Source organism: Coloeus monedula (genome assembly GCF_965178545.1).
Source record: "Coloeus monedula genome assembly, chromosome: 18".
Lineage (NCBI taxonomy): Eukaryota > Metazoa > Chordata > Aves > Passeriformes > Corvidae > Coloeus > Coloeus monedula.
Genome location: NC_138798.1, coordinates 2873929 through 2893400, shown reverse-complemented (window position 1 = coordinate 2893400; position 19472 = coordinate 2873929). Strand labels below are relative to the sequence as shown.

At 47.1% G+C, this 19472-nt stretch overlaps 1 protein-coding gene across 1 annotated transcript; it reads right to left on the bottom strand.

Moving 5' to 3' along the window:
- Positions 1–26: 26 nt before the first annotated feature.
- Positions 27–14682, bottom strand: CDK2AP1 (cyclin dependent kinase 2 associated protein 1). The gene is made up of 4 exons (XM_082293178.1): positions 14372–14682; positions 4387–4493; positions 3584–3710; positions 27–870 (listed from the first exon to the last, which is right to left on the bottom strand). The coding sequence occupies exons 1-4, from the start codon at positions 14577–14579 to the stop codon at positions 803–805; spliced, it is 510 nt and encodes a 169-aa protein (XP_082149304.1). The 5' UTR covers positions 14580–14682; the 3' UTR covers positions 27–802.
- Between the last annotated feature and the right edge of the window lie 4790 nt (positions 14683–19472).

Sequence of the window (19472 nt, the reverse complement as noted above, 5' to 3'; positions counted from 1 at the left end):
TGACTGTACATAGTTTTAATACAAACTGTTAATGAAAATAAGCTTTATTACGTCAAGTAATAAATACATACAAAGATGCAAATAATAGTTTTAGTAATTTATCCAGAATGTTCCTTTTTCTTTTTTTTTTTTTTTTTGCAAACTTTAAACTGAAATCTCCAGCCTTAATGTAGAAATCAGCTTTCCAGGACCTTGTTATTATTTAATAGGCTTCCCTGTTTTCCATATAGCTCATGCACTTTAAGTGGACTTCAAAGCACTAACAGTCATGCAAATGTTTATGCAAAATGAACAAAAAAAGGAAAAATAAGAGAAGGGAAAGGTTATTTCTAAGCAGGGTCTATGCTGTATGACAAATTGTGACTTAGCAGACTACTAGGTACAGCATGCTATTCTGCATTTATTAAAAAAAAAATCCTTAGAGCTTATGTCAAACTTTGAAAGATTGACATTTTGGGGATAAGTGAACATAGTCAAAGGAAAAAAACAGAATGAGGCTGTGGCTGGATAAGAAGAGAACTGAAATACAGCCTGGGAGAGAAAGAGCATTCCTCTGCATGCACTTCAGTTTCCATGTTTTAGAAACATTTTAGGGAGTTTTAACGTCTTTAGAAAATGCAAACCCTCAGTAAGTTGAAAAATCCGTGGTTTTTTTCATTCTTAACTGTACATTTTTGCAAGGGCGAAACAAGAACAGTTAAACATTCAAAATAAAGGAATTTGAATGTTTCGAGAGTCAAAAAGAATAAGTGTTACTTTTTCTTCATGAAGAGATGGAAAATCTTGCAGCTGAATCAGTGGGCTAGGATCTTGCGTTTCGTTCCGTCTCAGCCAGGCATTCCCGAACTAATCCTCTAGCATGGATAATGCCTGCAAAAGAATTGGATGTGTTTTAAATCATCCCATTCAGGCCACACTTGCAGTGACAGTCCACAGAAAGGTTTATGTATTTCTGTCCCCAGTTGCCAAGGCTACCACAGAAGGCCTCAGCTAAGGGGGACAGCCCTCACTTCCCAAACATCAGCTGCCATTAAACAAGCCTGCCTTCCCAAACTTGCATTACAAATTGAAAAGGGACTAAAGCAGTAATCAGAACACAGTAAGATTTCTAAGTCTGCAGTGGCAGGTAGATCTTAATGTGCAGTGTGGGCCTACTTAATATCAAAAATTTAAGGGGGGAAAAAAAAATCTTACCTACCAGTGAGTTATTTTGCTAAAGTGGAGTAAAACAAATTACAAAGTTATCTGGGGAGTCATTTTAGTAAGCTCTTAATGCCTTGGGATAGTTCTCCTCTGGGAGGATGCATCAAAATTCAAGCCATCATAATACTGTTTAAAGACAAGTTGTGTCTCATGTAAAAATAAGAGGGGTTTTTTTATGGTGTGTGCAGAAAGTTACCTCCTAACACTGGCTCAGTTCCCAGTGTACATCATCACCACTTTACATGCTGCCGTGTCTACTCTCATCTGATAGACATAATGTGGAATTTTCCACTACAAGTCCTGTTGCCTGAGTTCCAGCAATCTGGACCTTGGTTCTTAATCCTGGAACTAAATGTAGATTCATGCTCACAGAGCTGCTGAAAGAACAGAGCTTGAGATAGATGTTAAAATGAGAGATGGACAGATTTTTCTACAACAAAGGAGGTTTATATTTTGCTGACTAGGCAAGATAGAGGGTGATTTCTCTGCTCAATCATGCTCCTTAACAAGGTGGAGAAAGGGCAGTAAGGCAATAGATGGGGGTTAATCTCTAGAGATAATGGCTTCTGTTTCTAGAAGGCTGCTAGCCCAGATCACAGCAGCAGCCTACTGACCTGGGAGGACTTGATGAGTGCAAGGCTTTGCAGAGGGTTAAACTGCCACGGACAAGGAAAGCTGCAGCTGTGGGATGCAGAAACACAAACTCAAAGCAGTGTGTTAGACCTGGATCTGGTGGCAGGATGCCCAGTTTATGCAGCAGAACTACTCTGAATAATGTAGAACACTGGGAATTTGGCCAATTTTAGAGGTCAGTATCTGTGCTTAGGAGCTGGGGACAGGGACTTTATTCAGGGATAACCTCCATGGCCACGGAGGCGGCAGTCACGTGGTTACCCTCAATCACTTCTGCTCTCACACTTGCACATGCTCCTTCAGCCATCAGACTCCCAAAATGGAAAGAGAGGTACCTTTGTGACCAAAAGATGGCAGCAAAAAGTATTTATTTAGGATTTTGTGCAACACTGGCAAGTCACAGTGGCAGCGTTGTTTCTTAAACCTAAGATGCTGCAAGAAGCAGCAAAGCAACTTTTTCCTCACGGAACGAAACCATCCAACTCAGAGAATGTCTGCATCTCTCTCGGTCTCTCTCGAGCTGTCCCCATTAGCCTGTTGCCATTCATGATCTATTAATACTGACTCAGGCAATGCAATAAAGAGAGACTCCAGCAACATTGATTTTAGCTGGGCCAGATTCCACTTACCACTCATCAGCAGACTTTATTGCATCCTTTCCCAGAACAGCTACTAGTCATTTTATTGCATGTCATGGCAGATATATTACTCTTCCATAATGGTTGAGCCTTAAATAAAGCTTTGTAGTCTCGGGTAAATGTAAGGGGGATTTGCAAGGTGGTGAAGTTCGTCTGTTACAATAACATTCCCATTCCAGGTTGAAGGCATGAGCCAATCTCAGCAGAAGGACCACAGGAAGGGAGGAAAAAGTAACCATGTCATGCTGGAGGACAGGACTGCCAGTACAACTGTTGTCTGTGGCCTTCCAGGGTCATTTCAGGAGCTGGAGCAGTGGAATGTCCCACTGCTCCTTCAGAAATATCCCTGCACGTCCGCTGCAGAGGACAATGTCAGGCTGATGTCAGCAGTGGGGCATGTGGGGGTTTCCTTTACACTTCAAGGAAAGGGCATTTATTACCCCTTTTAGCTGACAAAGCAAAGCTGGAGAGACTCATCAGCCAGCCCTAAAAGCTGCTCTGTCCCTTACTAGTGGACTTTTAATGGCATGCACTTGACAGCAGGTAACGGAGCCTAGGCAGCCCCACTCTCCACAGAGAGAGAACGTTCATGTTTGACATCTCAGTCTGAACAGCCTTCCCTAACACCTCTTTGGGGGTTTTTTGTAGCTCTTTTCTCCATCATCCTCGGTGTGAACTACCACAATGTTGTATTTCTTTAGGCAAAATCTACTTCAGTAAAGATTCCTGGGCCAAGTAGATGGGAGATGTGTATGAGAAGAAGCAAACAATGCTTGGATTTTGGAGAGGGGGGAGAAAAGGGAATTGAAACGCCAAGTAAATCACCAGGAACCTGAAAGAATGTATCCCTACATGTTCTACAGTAAGGTCTGGATTATTAACTGAAACTCCCTGTGTGCACATGAGACACATTTTGTCACTGTTTATCTGTCAAATACAGCATGGACAGAGCATCAAAAGGCTTCAGTTGCTGGTTAATACTCCCACTTTCAAGAGGAGATCAAGCTGTCTCCTTTCAAAGGAAACAGTTGTCATGAAGCTATATACAAGTAGTTAGTGCACAAAGTGTATGAGACACAATTATTTTTTAAAATAAGTTTAAATGTTACCTCTTTTTAGCCTCTCCATCGCACTTTTACTCCCAGCATATGTAGGTCTAATCTCTTTTCCTAATTCTTCTATGATAGCTAGAAGTTCTGCATATTTGCTCTGTGGTACTTGACTGCTGCTGGTACCCTGCAGTTGAAAGTAGCATAATCTCAATCAAATACTGTAAAATCAAAACAATTACAAGAAACACCAAGTGGAAGTTTATGGAAGACCAGAAATAGCCCTGTAAATCTCTTTTTAAAAGAACAGAATTTCAGGATTATTATATAAACATGATTTTCTTTATTGAAATTGCTGCTACAGTTGGACATGATGCTATGTGCCCTTCAAAAATTGGGATCAACTGGGAGGATGCAACTCAAGCCTTGGCCTTAAGGTGAAGCAGAAGTTAAAACACTCCTGCAAACCCAGCAAACTGGGAACTGCTTATTTAACCCTGTTTCTGGTTTTTCAGTGTTACAGGGTATATTTTATGGAGAAGTTAGCCAGGCAGAGAGAGTGAGAAGATAAACCAAAACTGTATAGAAATACTGGGTTTTAACAAATAACTTTAAAATATATAAGTGCCCTTACAGAACTGCCCTCAGACTGGATGGGACAGATAATTAGGAGCCAACCTCACTCAGCACTCGGCTTAGCCTAATTTGATCCCCAGACATGTGCGAGGAAGCATTCTGCCATTTGGGTTTGATTTCAGACCTTGGTGGGAGGGAGGAACACCTCAGATTACAGGCCACAATCCCTGCTACTATGCAAACGTAGGGTCAGTGATCTGATTAAAGGAAAATAAGCAGAGCTGTACCTGCATCCCCTGTGTATAGCCTAGAGATGGGGGGCCGTAGTCGTTTATGAGCTGTCTGTATTGCGCCGATGTTGCCATACTTGTGGAGGGTGAGTGAACACTCCCAGCTGCAGAGAGAAAAGAGAAAAAAAAAGCCCTGCTATTATCTAAAGATTAATTAGTCTGTTACATTGGGACACATTTTAATCACTTGTTCCTAAAGCTGTGACCTCTCACCTTTGTCTAAGATCACTAATGACATTTCCGAGCGTCACTGCTAGGAAGAGAATGGCTGAATTAATGCTTCTCTCATGTTTGATGAACACTTGGAAACAGCACAGCCTGCAGCATTATCAGTGCAAATTGTTTGCCTAAAAGTGAAGCAGAGTGTAGCATGACAGGTTGTTCTGCCTAGACAAACTCTAAGTATTAAGGAGCCCTATTTTTGCATATATACATTCCACACAGATGAGTCTAATGTGCTGTGCTATTTTTATTTTTTCAGTGCAAGTTATCTGAAAGTAATTTTGCAACTCAAAGTGTCATCACATGGTCAAAGCAAGTTACCCTCAGTACTATTTTCAGCCAATGCCAAAACTATTCCTAGGGAACAGTCAGTTGAGGTACATCAGATCTGCTGCTCATTGTGCGACATCGGAGGCGAGGAGTGCTACCATTATTCCTCTTTGTGTGATATCAAACATTTTTAGCCAGTCAAATTGTGCTGTATAAGTAGATCAAAGGGAAAATAACATCACTTTGTGTTATGGTTACTTTTTCCAAAGTTATAAAAGATTATATTCACATCTGATAAGTTTTGAGTCAGTTATGAGCTCCAGAAACAGACTCTAATGTCATCACTGACAAACTGCTCCAGAAATGAACAATCAAAACACCTTCTCCCCCTTGTCCCACAATGGTAAGAATTTGGGTTTGAGAAAAAATTGTTAGACTTTTTTGTAAGGGGCTTAATTATGCTGCCCACTTCACAACTGTACTAAAAAGCCTGCTGGTTATGCACTTGGGAGCAAGGGAGCAACACAGCACAGAACTTCTTCACTCTTGCAGCTCAAGTGCCCTTGCATCCATGGATGCTGCTGTCTTTGCCTGTAGGCACAGACACAGACTGCCTGCTGTCTGGAAATATCTCCCCCCTTACAAACTCCTTTGCTGAAAATTCCCAACTGTCTTTCATATGAGGAACAGATCTCATTTACCAGCCTTCATTTAAATCTAAATTAAACTGATGCTAAAAGTCACTGGGGCTCAGAACTATGTAAATCTCTAGCTTTGTTTTAAAGTTGCAAATGATTTCATTCCTATTTTCCCCTCTCTAAAAAAAGAAAGGGCCAGCAGTTACTCTGTAACAAGCTCTGCTGAACATAGTGGAAAAGACTCTTGTCCTCAGCCGGGAAGTCTCTTTCCACTTCAGAGTCATCACAGGATATCACTGAGGTGTCTTCTTCATTACAAGAAGAGAGCATGTTCTTAATTTTTACTAGTTAACCACATGTGAAATCCCAAAAAGCCAAATTGGGCTGGCCACTAGGTCACCTTAAAGAAAGCAAGGTTTCTCTTTGTCTTTAACAAAGCTGCTAAATTTTATGTCATTACAACCCGTAGTTTCATCACTGAGGTTTCACACGGAGCTAATTTTGCTTAAGCATAGTAAAACCCCCCCAAACCAACACCCTCATAGAGTAGGGCACTGTAGGAACACCACAGTTGTCAGCTACTCTCTCAATTAGTTCTTCACACTATCAGCTCAAAATACACACACAAGTGTAAGATTTCTGTATGTGAAACTCAGTATTTCAAGTCCAGATGACTGAATTTCAACAATTACTAAACATGACACAACAGCAAACCACATCGTTTTTCCAAGGACTTCAAAATGCTTCAAAAACATTAATGAGCCCCTTGTGCTGCAAGGTAAGAAGGTTTAATTACCTCAATTAAGCAGAGAAAGGCTTAAGCGATTTTTCCTCATGTACAATAAAACAAAAGACCCATCCTGCAAAGACTTGTCTCTGAACTGTTGTTGCAAGCAGTCACATACAAGACCTGGGAGCTCCAAACTGGATGTGAATAAGGCAAGGACTCCAATGACCAGGCTCAAGAATCCTGACCTACCCACCAAGAAAAACTGAGCTGCAGCCCATACAAAACGATGAGCAACTTATTGATCCCTTATGGGTTGATGATAACATATTGGTTTAGGATATCAGGAAATGGTGGCCACTGGAACAAGCTCCCCAGGGAAGTGGTCACAGTGCTAAGCCTGAGTTCAAGAAGCATTTGGATAATGCTCTCAGGCACATGGCGTGAGTCTCAGGCTGTCCTGTGCAGGGCCAGTTGTTTGACTCAATGATTCTGATGGGTCCCTTCCAACTCAGCATATTCTATGATATCACAGCACAGATAATTTAGTGATTGTTTCACATTCTGTTAATTTAAGCAATGACACGCACTTGGTCTGCAGGAAATAACACAGCAGGATATGTCTAGATAAAAGAGAAAAACTCTCCTAGAAACGTGAGGTGCCAGGACAAAGCAGTGAGTGGATCTGGGACCCAGAAAAGTTCCACAGACATAGAAACTGGCTGGTGTCAGCACGGGAGTTTGACCCCAGCAGTGACCCTCGGTCAAGAGCGAGGGACAAAAGCAAGAGGGGACTTTGAGGAGGCGGCGATGAGCCAGGAGCGGGGCTGGCTGGGGCGGGATGCGCGGAGCAGCCGGGGCGGTGCAGAGCTGCGCTGCAGACACTAGAGGCCATCGCTGAGTGCGCCGGGCCCTGCCAAGTGACAGAGCGTGGTAACCATGGTGAGTTTACCCGTTTCTTTGCAGTCTGCATCAAAAATGTAATAAGACATAATGCCATGCGCCGACCACTTTATCAGCAGCAGCAGCAGGCCCAGAGAACAAAGAAAAGGATTTGGCTTGGCCGCGGTACCAGCCTCCATACATCCGTGTCAGAAGTTGTGCCAGTCAAACTCAGCTGGAGGGGGGAAAAAAATGAAAAATCCTTGATTTCACCTCAATTTAAAACGATGCGATCATGAAAATGAAATTAATTGGGGGGGTATTAGTATCTCACAGGGCAACAAACCTTGAGCTTTTTGACCTATCACTTTGTATGTTAATCTCAAGGAGAAGCCCTGGGTCTTGGATGACTGTTACTCAATTAACCCAAAATTCATCTGCGTGTCTGAACAGCCTGTGTATCTCGGATTAAAAAAAAAAAAAAAAAAAAAAAAAAATCACCAGATATTGCTATTATAGCTAGAAAGATAAATTAGGCCAGGAAGTCTCATAGTCAATACCCAGTCAAAAATCGGTGTGATGATTAGGTATTCACTAGAGAGAAAAAAGGAGGGGGGATCTAAATTGAGGCTTGCTCTCTCTAACGTTAAAATGACAATGGAGACAGTTAAGAACTGACAGAATTGAAAAGGGAGTGTGCTTGGTACTGAATTTCAGTGACACCCTGTATCACATCCCAAATTGTCTTAGTGCTTGCTGTTGTTTAAAACCTAAATTAATACACACACTTTCCTCCCTTCACTTTCCCAATTAAATGTACACAAAACCTTGCAGGTCCCCACTTATTCTAGTGCCAACAATGTCTTTTATTTCTGTATTCAAGCAGAAGACTACCAGAAGCATTTTTCTCCACAAAAATATAGTGTTTTTCTTATTAATTAATATTGATCTTTATTAATTATGGGAGGGTACAGCAAACAGAAATTAGATTTTGGTATCAAAATCTCTTCCTTCCAGCAGTCTCTCTGAGCCCAAATTAACACCCTGAGAGACAAAGGATCTCAAATCAATCTTTGTTTGCCTAAACTCCCACTGACCAGGAATCTTCTCATTAATTTCTGATAGGTTTGTAGGGATCCCTTCAGCTCCAAGCCTGAGCAATGATTACCAATTTGCTGCTTCAAGTTTTAATTCTTAATTCTATTACTGCTGCTTGCTGGAAAAATAACTGGGAAGGCAGCTTGCTGAGCACCCTGAAGGGAGGAGCAGGAGCAGGAACACTTGGGTACACTCACCTGATCCAATCTGGCAGATGCCAAGGCATTTACAGAACTCAGCTACCCCCCTGTTCTACAGGCAGCAAAGGAAAACCAGGAACAGTCACACAACTCACTGAGTTACTCGTGTAGGACTGACTTAGGCCAAGGGCCAACCCCACTGGATATGTGTTTCTCTACTGCCCTGTGCTTTGTAAGGTCCTATAAAACCACAAAGGCAAACTCCTGCCATTTTACAGACTCTTTCTACGCATGAACACAAGAGCATGTAAGAAGAGGTACCTGTAGCCTGGACTTTATCCAGGGTGCATGATGCAGTCTGTGGAATCTCAACACTTCTCCCTCTGTTTCACAGACCCTTCAAGCTGAGGCTGCTTGAAACATCGAGGCTGTGGCCATTTCAGTGGCCTGTGGTCACCACCTCCCCAGAGTGCTGGAGGTTACTGCCTCTGCCACACGCTGTGGGACCTTCTCATGGGCTTCAGGTGATGGCAGTTGGAGTCCTGACCATATGAGGTACCAAACAGCGAGGCTGGAATATTTTAACTGAGAGGATATAAATTCTTCTGTCCTAAACCAGACAACTTTGCAAGAAAACACATGAGAAATCCTCCTGGAGCTGCTTTGCCAATGCACACTGTGAGGTATCCTCGAGCACCAAGGGAGGTAACAGCTTCACCCAGCACAGCTATTTCTGCAGCAAGTAGCTGAACACAGCTGTAGTGTTTTGGCTGACTACAAGAATATTTTATTCCTTAGCCCTCTACACACTTTGGTTTGAGTTCAGCAAGAGCTCCTTGCCATCCATGGGACACATGCATGTCTACACAAGTAGATCCACTGAACAGCCAAGCCACACTCTGAATTCTAACAGCACTTGCCAACCCAGAACTCAAACAGACAGCACCCATTCCCCCCAACCTTCCCATAAATTTTAAAATTTAAAATAATGGACCCTGTTCTCATTTGCACAAACTATTCCTTAGAGCACTGACTGTGAAAATTGTATTTTCGCCCACTATTTCTCCCTTGAACAGCCCTTGTGGAAGAAACAGACCTTTCTTTGAATAAAACTATTTCCTTTTAAAAAAAACGCAGTGCACAGACACATAAATATGTTCTCAAGAACTAGGACATTCTTTATCATAACAGCCAGAGGCCTTGCTCTTTTGATCTGTCACACTCTGGGCCTTTCCTCTAGTACTCTCATGCTATTTAATCTTTCCATGTGGATAACGGTCATGGTTTATGTCTCCTCTTCCTACCCTCCTGTCTCTTTTTTTATCAGAAAAACAAAAGCCAGTCCCTTGACTCCCCACCATTCTTCTTTCCTTGCTTAAGCTATTCCTACACTAGCAAGTTATTTGGCACCACAAGGAACAGATCAAAAGATGAAAGCATTTGGTACATGTACACCACATGTAGTTGGCCTGAGGGGGTATGACTTAAGGTTAGATTTTAGTCTGGTCCCCCAGACTAGGGGGGTATGGTTCAAAGCTGTGCCATCTTTGGTTTGGATCTTTGTGTTCCCATTGAAAGGGATGGAGCATCAGTGTTGCACAACTGGAGCAGAGCTTCTGGACCATTTTTATCCAAAAGGAATCCAGTTAGCATGAACCCAAACCATTGTGTAGCTGGGTGGGGACCATGCACAGATTCGCTGACTGTGAAAACCACATCTTTGCTCTCAAGCAAAACACTCAGGTAGACAAAGCCAAAAATGCCAGTTTTCTAAACGCCCAAACAAGTCCACTTGAAAATTGCTAATTCTGAAACATGTTTGGAGAGCTTCTTTTTACATCATACTTAACTTCACATGGACTTCAAGAGGTCAGGGATCCAGCAAATTTCAGTCTGAATTGGAGAGGGGAGCGTATCTCCTAGAAAATATCCCCTCTGCTAAGGCACAAACACTTTGCTCTCTGTTCTGCCTACAAAGAGTATTCTTTCCAGTACTCCCACTCCAAAAACAACCTCTCAATATGGTCAACAATATCAAACAGAAGCTGTCTCTGTAAAGGGCGACAAGCAAGCCATGTGCTCAAGCAAGTCTGCACTGCAGTGCTGAGAACATAAGGGCCAGCCTCGTGTGCTGGAATCGTTTCTCAGGACTGAATGGAACTGGTCTCTCCAGTTGGGAGCTACAGCCCCAGCCACTCATTTCACCTCCCAGGGAGAATTTGCACTTTTCACAAGAAACTTGTGGTTGCTGTGAGGTGTGGCAGGTGCACCTTTGGTCCTAGAGCAGCTACAGCAGCACTTGTACAGGTCACCACCTGTTCACGTGGAGCCAAGACACAGCTCCTTCCCTTGTCACTGTCAGCTGGAATTGCTGTTTCCAGACCCTACAAATGACAGTTTTAAAGCTTTGTTACACAAACAGGATTTTGTCTCAAAACCTGACATTTCTGCAAGAATGAGAATAAAAGTAAAGGAAAATCCCAAGCTGTTTCTGCTAGCTTCTGTATCTTGAAACACATTTTCTCTGACCTGTGCTTACTCTAAACAAAACAGGAATGCTGGTGAATATCCACTGAACCAGAAAACACATGGAAACATGGTGAAAAACAAACTACAGACCTGTTCACAGCTGGTGTAAGTGTCTAGTTCAACTTAAGTCAGTGGAGATGCTCTACTTCACCTCAGCTCAGCAGCTGGTCCCTTACAGAGAAATAGTCAAACAGTATGAAACACAAGACAGATGAGGAGGAAACAGTACTTCCCAGGAATCGGTAGGATAAGCAAGAGAAGACAAACAAATCAAAACACGGTTGTTAGAAAAGGTAACAGAGGTTTCCCTGGGACACTGCAGGGTCAGGTGAGGCTGGGAAGGTAGAGCCTCTACAGGTCCCTAACAGAGCACCTTTTTACAGCCCAGGCACAGAAGGTGCTTGTGCAGGAGATTAAATGGGGCTCACCAAGCACAGGCAGCTTGGAATTGAAAGCCTGGGATACTACATGCAGGAACCCAATTCCCTGAGCACAGGCCCTCCAGGAAGGTGACTTCAGACAAAATTGAGACAAAACACTGCAAGCCTGGTTGCAGCCACCCTGGGCCAAGTGTCAGCACTGACCTGGGCAATGGGGAACAGAAACAGGCACTGAATTCTGCAGTGACAACACATTCTCCTTCCCTCAGCCTGGTGTAAGGCAGAGGAGTCAGCACCCAGATGCTTCCAGCATCCTGAGTCACTTGTGGAGCAGCTGCATTTTCCTCACCCGCAGTCATCCCCAGATCTGCCGACAACCCACAGAGGTTCCCTCCCCGTATTTCCTCCCCCACACACAGTTCCTCTCCCTCTGGACTTCAGTCCAGGACTGGATTCCCAAAACATGCTCCCATGCAAGAACAGAGCCCAGGCACCCACCAACCACAACTGCTTCATCTCACTGATGTGCAGTTTAAGTATAATTTTGCAGAGTGGCTACTCTCAGCCTCAACTTGAAAGGAGTTTGCTCTGCAGCAAGGACGCGGCTCCAAGAGCTGAGTCGACACTGCCTTCCCAAATACTCCTGCACCAGAAGCCCTGCACTGCAGGGAAGCAGCATTACCTCCCAGAGGAAAATCCCTGTGAGATCCACAGCTGCCCAGAGCCCTCCGTCGGCCGAGACCAAAATATTCAGCATTCATACAGAGAGGCTTCTGCAGGGCTGATTTCAGGCCAAAAGGGACAGATTTCCTGTTTTCCTCTCCTCTGCAGGACGGTGGGGGGGGGGGTCCTTCACCCCAGGTTTGGAAGCAAACCTAGGATTTATCCTCCTGGCTGGGGGGCATTTAATTTAGGCACAATAGAGAAGCAATCTCCTCCAAATCAGAATTAAGCTCCAGAAAGGAGGGGGCCATTTGCAGTCATATCACTCTGAATGCGATATGTGCAACTGCAAGGACTGCTTTGTCTAAGTCCCTTGGCCTTAGGCCACGGTGCTGGCAATACCACTAGCTAGAGGAAGAGCTGGTGCGTGAGGATAATGGCAGAAGACAGGGAGGGAAGAGAGAGCCCATTTTGGATTCAGAGGAGGACGTTCTTTCATTGAAAAGATTTCTGGGGGTGTTGAGGATGATCCGAACTCAGAAGAGAGGACAACTTAGACAAGAATAGTTCCAGCATGACAGCAAACTGCTGCTAACTTGCCGATACAAGGGGAAAAGGAGGGTGGGAGAGAAGGGGAAGATAAAACTGCATGAAAGAATCCAAAGCCCTGATCACAGCCGGAGCATTGGAAAGCACAGACACGGCACCGAGAGGGCTGGAGACAGAAACTTCACTGCTCGGCTCGCATTGTGCGTGGCATGTCTGAGCCGGGATTTTGCAGTCCCTGCTCGCAGAGCAGCCAGACTCGGATCCCCCCCACTGCATGACCTAATCCCCACCCCTCACCCACCATCGCAAAATACCACCTTTGTTTTCCCTGCAATTTTACGGCTGTTCCGGAGAGCAAGGCACAGGTTCTCGTGGGAGCCGACAGGGGAACGGTTTCCCTTGCTGGGCTTTGTTTTGTTTCTTTTTTTTTTTTTCCCTCCGGTGACACTTCTGCTTTTTGTCAAAAATCCTCGGCACATCCCCTGCTCGCTGACCCCTCCGCAGAGCAGCACTCGGGCCCACCGTGCTCCCCACACACGACCCCGGCACCCCGAGCCTTTGCACCCTCGCAGCCCCACCGAGCTCAGCTCCGCGCAGGATCGAGGTGGCACAGCCACCTCGGCTCATCCACCAGCTGGTGACGATCCCTTGCAGTAAAATATGATTGTTGCTCTCCTGGTAGCTAGAACAGAGATGCATCCCGGAGATCCCTTTCGCTCCTCAGCCTACCAGGATTACAACCACTAACGGTGCTGTAAAAATCACCCAGGCACATTTCCCTCCCTCCTTAACCCAACTCCAAAACTTTTTCTCAGGGAAAAAGAAAAAAAAATCAGCCTGATTTGTGGCTGTGTGATGCCAGTCCTTAAGGCTGGGCTGCAGGGATGGGAGACAGGAATGCGATTTCTTTAAGTCAGAACCAACTTCTCCATTTTGGTGCTGTTTAATCGGAGCCGACGCGCACAGATTAGCGAGATCCCCTCCAAATATCCCACAGCGAAGCAATTGCTGCTGCGGCTTTGTTCAGGCTGCACCGACTCACACACGGAGACCCGATGTAGAGCAGCACCGCAGCACCGGCAAAAACCCGCCCGCTGATGCCTTCGGATATCGGGAAGAGAAAAACGGGGGAACGTAGTTTAAAAAAAAAAAAAAAAAAAGGCAAAAAGTTAATGCTGTCAAGGAAACTTTTTAAAGAGGAAAGTTAGAAGGACTCCTGTACAAACCCAAGGATGAAGAGTGATTTTTAAACAGGAGTTTTTTCAGGAATAGTGCAATCCCTGTGTGCCCCCCCCCACCCCCAAAAAATCTCCAGCGAGCGGAGAGGGCTCCTCCGCCCGGGATGCGGAGGAGACTCCGAGAAGGGAGCGCTGACCGAGGGTCGCCCCGAGGCGCTGGCGGTGCCTCCGCCGGCGGAGGTCCGGGGTCCGGGGCTCCCCTTCGGGCCGCGGAGCGCGGCCCGGGGCGGCCCCGCCGCCGGAGGAGGCGTGAGGCGAGGCGAGGCGAGGCACGGGGCGAGCGGCCGCACTTGCGGCGTCCCGCCAGCAGCGGTCCTCGCTGAGGCGCCGCCGGAATATTCCTGATCCAGATCAATCAGCCGCCCCGGGGAGCCGAGCATGGAGGAAACCCGGCGGCCGGAGCCCCGGAGCGGCGGCGGCGGCGGCGCGGGGCCGGGCGGGCGCGGTGCCCGGCGCGGGGGCGGCGCGGAGCGGGGCTGGCGGCGCCGGCCGGCGGGCGGGCGGGCGCGGGTAATGGCGGCGCGGAGCCGCTGCCCCGCCATACCGGACTGGGCACAAACTCGAGTCCGGGGCTTCCCCCAGGTGCCGGTGCGGCACCCGCCGCTCGCCTCCCAAACTTGCCACCCAGTTGCCGCCGCGGACTTACCCGGGTTGAGGGGAGTCCCGGGGATGTGGGCGTTCAAGTTGGGCTTGTAAGACATTCCCAGAGACATGGCCAGCGGGAGGAGGAGAAGCGTCCTGAAATTCAGCGAAGCGTCTCCGTGTCTCCCAGACACTTTGGGTTGTTTACAGCAGTAGCAGCACCGGCAAATATGGCCGTCAGTTATATTGACACCCACAATGCAATATATCATCCATACATCATGAGGAGACGCGGATCCAAAAACTTTGGGGGAGAGCCGGCAGCCACCCGCCGCGGCCGCCCGGCGCCCCGCGCACCGCGGCGCGGAGGGCGGGGGCGCGGCGGGCGGGGGCGCGGCGGGGGTGCGCGGCCATCCCCTCACAGACAATGGAGCTCCCCTCAGGGACCGCCGGCAGGGAGCGGGGCGGGCGGGCGGCGGCGGCGGCGGCGCGGAGCCCGGCGGCGGCGCAGGGGGGGGCTGTTTTAATTAACTTCGGAAAGTTTTGGCACAAGTTGCGGTTTTGGCCGGGCTGTGCCCGCGGCGGGCGGCGGCCCCTGTCAGCTGCGGGCGTCCCTCAGGGCGGCCCGCGCGCCGCCGCCTTCCCGCCTCCCCCTCGCCTCAGACCGGGCGTTCACCCCGCGTTGATTCTCCGTCTCCCCCCGCGAATCTCGATGGAAAATACCTGTTGATAATTTTAAAATGAAAGATTTTTTTTTTTTTCTCACCCCCCCCTAGATGCCGCCAAGGAAAAAACCTGCCCTTTTTTTATTTCCTTTTTTTTTTTTTTTCCAAACCACTAGTTCTCTCTGCCTGAAGGTGGAAGGTTAATGTGGACTGCAGCTTCTGAGGGACTAAAAAAAATATGAATCTCGTTGACAATTGACACATTTTCTGCTTGTAGGCAGCAGTAAAACTTCCCCACCAAAAAAAAAAAAAAAAAATCAGGTTAAATGATGAAGCTTTCCAGCATGCATCTGCCATCAGAACTCATCCTTTTCACTGCAAGATATTCAGGTTTGCTCCTTCTGTCAATTAATATCGAATACACTCTAAAATTGTTAAATTACTCCAGATTTATCCCAACAAAACTGCCTGGGACCTGGACAATCTCTCCTTAGGTGTGCAGCTCAGCCTGAGACGCACCAGATCAGACCCCCACGTCTGTTTTACCAGCAGCCACTCTGAGATCTGGTAGTTTTATTGTATGTGCTACTTCATGTCCATCCATGGCTTTATACTGCTCTTAATGCCAATGACAGCAAACACAGAGAGCCTGATCCTGTTCCTTGGAAGTCAAGGGCACATTGCTTTTAAGTGACACTGATTCAGGACCAGAGTGGACGGCCCTGCAGAGGGAAGCAGGTGACACCTCCATCGCAGAGACACGGAAACAGTCACGGAGCAATCAGGTGATTTCCTCCGCATAAAGGAGAATTGAGGGAGAATGGGAAAAGTGGAGCAGCCTTTGAGCCCCTGGCTCATGCCCTAGTGACTGCATGCTGCATGAAAGAAACATCTGAAAGTTCTGACTGGCACCAGATGAAACACCATTGTATTTTATCTCCAGACCAAGTGCTTGGCTCCAGCGATCCTGGTGAATTCCAGAGTGGCACAGACTGTCCTTACGACTGATCCACGCTCTGGGTTGTTAGAGAGGGGTCCCGAGAGCCCCAGGCACAGAATTACATGTGACAGTAGTTTCACGCTGGTGCTTGTGACTACAGCTGTGTAATTCTTAGAGTCCTGAAAGACTGCACTGGTAAGCCCTCCTTGTGTGAGTGAGAACTCTGCAAACCTAAAGCTTTACTTCCAGGTTTGTAAATAACAGCCTTTCTGTTGAATCCTGGAAGGCCAGCAAAGTCCTGCACACCGCTCTGGGATTTTCCATCGTGTGGTTGTTTACAGTCACACCAAGTGAGTGTGAAATGGGAGCGTTCCGAGCTTGCCGTGTTTTTCACGGCTTTACACCAACTCTACAAACTGTGCTCAGAGCAACACTGTGAAGAACAAGATCCCCTGTGTTTTGCTTGGGTTTTATAATGACAGCTTCAAAATATACAATATTCCAAGCAGGAGGCGAGGGATATGGAAACAGTCCTGTAAAGATTGTCCTTTCTTCAGCACAAGGCACTGCGAGCTTTGGAGCAAACTGTGAGGGCCAGGCTTGATGGGATGGTCAGGCTTGTAGGGCGGCATTGTTTGTCCTGTAAGCAGGAAGCCAGCAGTACCAGATCTGGCTAATTGATGTTTGCTCTGCAATTCTCTGGGCACAGGTAGCCGTGGTGGCATGAGACCCTTGTAAAGGACAAACTTACTGCTTGGCCTCAGACTGTATTTAAGCTTCAGCTGACTTTACTCTTGTTTTTTTGGCACTCACTGCAGGGTAGGAAGTACCTGCAAGCTCTTCCCATTTGCCATGTGCTCTGAGGGTTCAATTCAGTTGTTCTGAACCAGGTGTGGCCACAAGAACAAAACCACCATCGTGCTCGGGCCCTGGGCTGACTGTTCAGCGGGGTGACCACAGATTCAAGCTCCCTTGGAGGGGCTGCCTGTGGTTTCAACTTGTTTGATGTCCCAAGCTGGGCTGCACCGCTGGAGTTGTGCTCTGCACATGCAAACTGTGCCTCGAGTGTGACAGCTCCAGCTCCCAGGCTGTGTGCAGCAAGCTGCAGATCGCTGCTCTGCAGGCTGATGGCTCAGTCATGTTCACTGACAGCAAAAGCAGCTCTTCATCACCAAGTGGCCAAGTCATAGAGCAGGAAATGCAGCAGAGCCATTTTATCACACAGGTGACATTTTCAAGCCTTCTCCACACTAAGAGGTAACTTAAAAATAAATGTGTGAGTTGCTGTTTTCCAGTAAGGGAGGATGGGCAGGAAGACGTGTCTGTCTCTTCAGACACTACAAGAAGCATGATGATGTATTTTCCAGGTACAGCTGCCTCTTCTCAGTTGTGTAATATTTCCAGCATTCACCCTGTCCCCCTCCCCTTTCTTCTCTTGGTATTTTCTCTGTTCCCTCTCCTGGTTTGACTTCCTCACCTCTGCTCCTCCCAAACCACTGGGAATACTGAGCAGCCAGTGTTTCCACAGAGTTTGCCTCCAGCCCCTGCTTAACCAGCGTTCTGACTGATCTGAAGGAGGTTTTTCCTTCCCAAAGCTCTGCGGGGTCAGTGCCATGGCCCTCGGGGGAGGGTGTAAGGAATACACATGCAAAGTGAGATGTTGGAAGGTGCTGGCAGCTCTTCCACAGAGCCAGGGGCCTTGGGCCATGCTGTAAAACAAACTTGTTTGTCCCCTTTTATCTGGAAACAAAACGAAATAGTCATCACCACAGAGCTGTGGTGTAACACTCATGGGGACCTGCAAATGAAGAGCACAAACCTTGTTCCTTATCACCTTATCAGCAATGAGAAGAATTAAAGATGGCACAGCAAGACCCTCTTTTTTCCTAGCATGTCTTTGACAGTGTGTAAAACATTAAATTTGCGCATTAATTTCTGTGTAATTAATTGTTGTCAGGCTTAATGAACTGAGTGACTTGGGGATATTCTAACTGTCCCTTACCCACCACAGAGCCCCGTGTAGCAGCAAGGGGAAAGAGGTGGGAAGTTTGTTCCTTTTCCTCGGGGGAGTTTTTATTCAAATACATATCCCCACATTTCTGGCGATCCAGCATCATGCATAAAATAATCACAGATGCACCTACAAGTTTCTGAGCACCAATTTAATCTTCAAGTCTCCAAACTGCTCTGGTGCTACAACTAACATGGTCAACCAAAATGAAAAGCCTCTGATAGGCCTAGGCTGAATATTAAGCTTTTTAAGTCTTGAGTGAAGGCAGGTTTAACCTCTGTGGAAAGCACAAGTGGTAGAGGTGAGTGAGTGTCAGCTTTAACAAACAGCATTTTCAAAGATGCTTTGTAAAGCTGAGTACCTTTCTCACTGGGATTGTAATGGCCAGCACCTCCTGGTGCAGAACCCCTCCTTCCCCAGGACACCTCGCATGCCCCTGGGCAGTCCAGGACCCTGACACAGAGGGAAAATTGTGCATTTTATGCTTTTAGGCATCAGTGTTGCTCCTTTCTTATCGCTTTTCTTATCCTTATATTCCTGTCTCTGTTCCCCCCAACTGCTTCCTCCGGATGCTACAAAGTTTCCCTCGTGCTTTTTTTGTTCCCAAGAGAAAGCCGACAAGCCTTGGTGTCCCTCCTCTGTGATCTGCCTTTTTTGGCTGATATTTGCTGCCTACTGCCCCATCCGCAGCAAAATGCACCAAAACCACCTAATCCTGAATAAAAATACAGATGCCCCAGCTCCACCCTGTTCCCTTCTTACACCTCAAAATCCCCCTGGAAGCTCTGGATTGCTCCTCTCCAGGGGAAGAGCCCTCTGAGACTCTCTGCAAGGCGGGCTGTGGCAGAGTGTCCAATCCAGGAGTGCCGCAGCAGCAGCCTGAGCCAGGCCCCAGGAAATCCTCTCCCAGCGCCTGGCCCACATCACCAGACAGCCTTGCAACAATTTCGGATGGAAGCCTGGATGCCTATTCCGGACAGGCTTTCCCCCTTAAATCCTCCCAGATGAACTTCTTCCCAGTCTAGCCCTGCTCCCCACTTCGAGATGGTTCCTCCCAGGCCAGATGCCGTATTATCTGGAGTGACTTTCCCTCCCAGCCCTGTTTTCCTCCTACTCCTGAGTCCTTTGTCTGGCTGCCAAGTGGAGCAGCCCTGCCAGGCAGACAGCTGCTCCGCATCGCCGCACGGGTGCTGCCCTATGGCTGAGGAGCCGATTCCAGGCCCGTTCCATCTCCGAGGGGGACGCTCTGCCTCGGAGGTGTCATGTACCAGGAGGAGAAAAGGCAAATAGCACCTGTAATGCTGTTGGAAGGGACTGGAAATGTTTAAGATAAAGAGGCCTTGATGGTGCTCTGGGTTTACCTCTGAGATAGTGTGAGTAGAGAGCCTGCTCTCTCCTGCTCGGGTTGGAGGTCTCCCTGGAGGACCACGGAGAAGGAATGAGAAGTTTCCAAGCCCTCAGCCACAAAAGCACAGGCCTGGAATCTCTCTAATGAGAGTTTTCCTCTTTGCAGTTTGCCAGGCAAACAAGCACCAGGCACCAATATCAA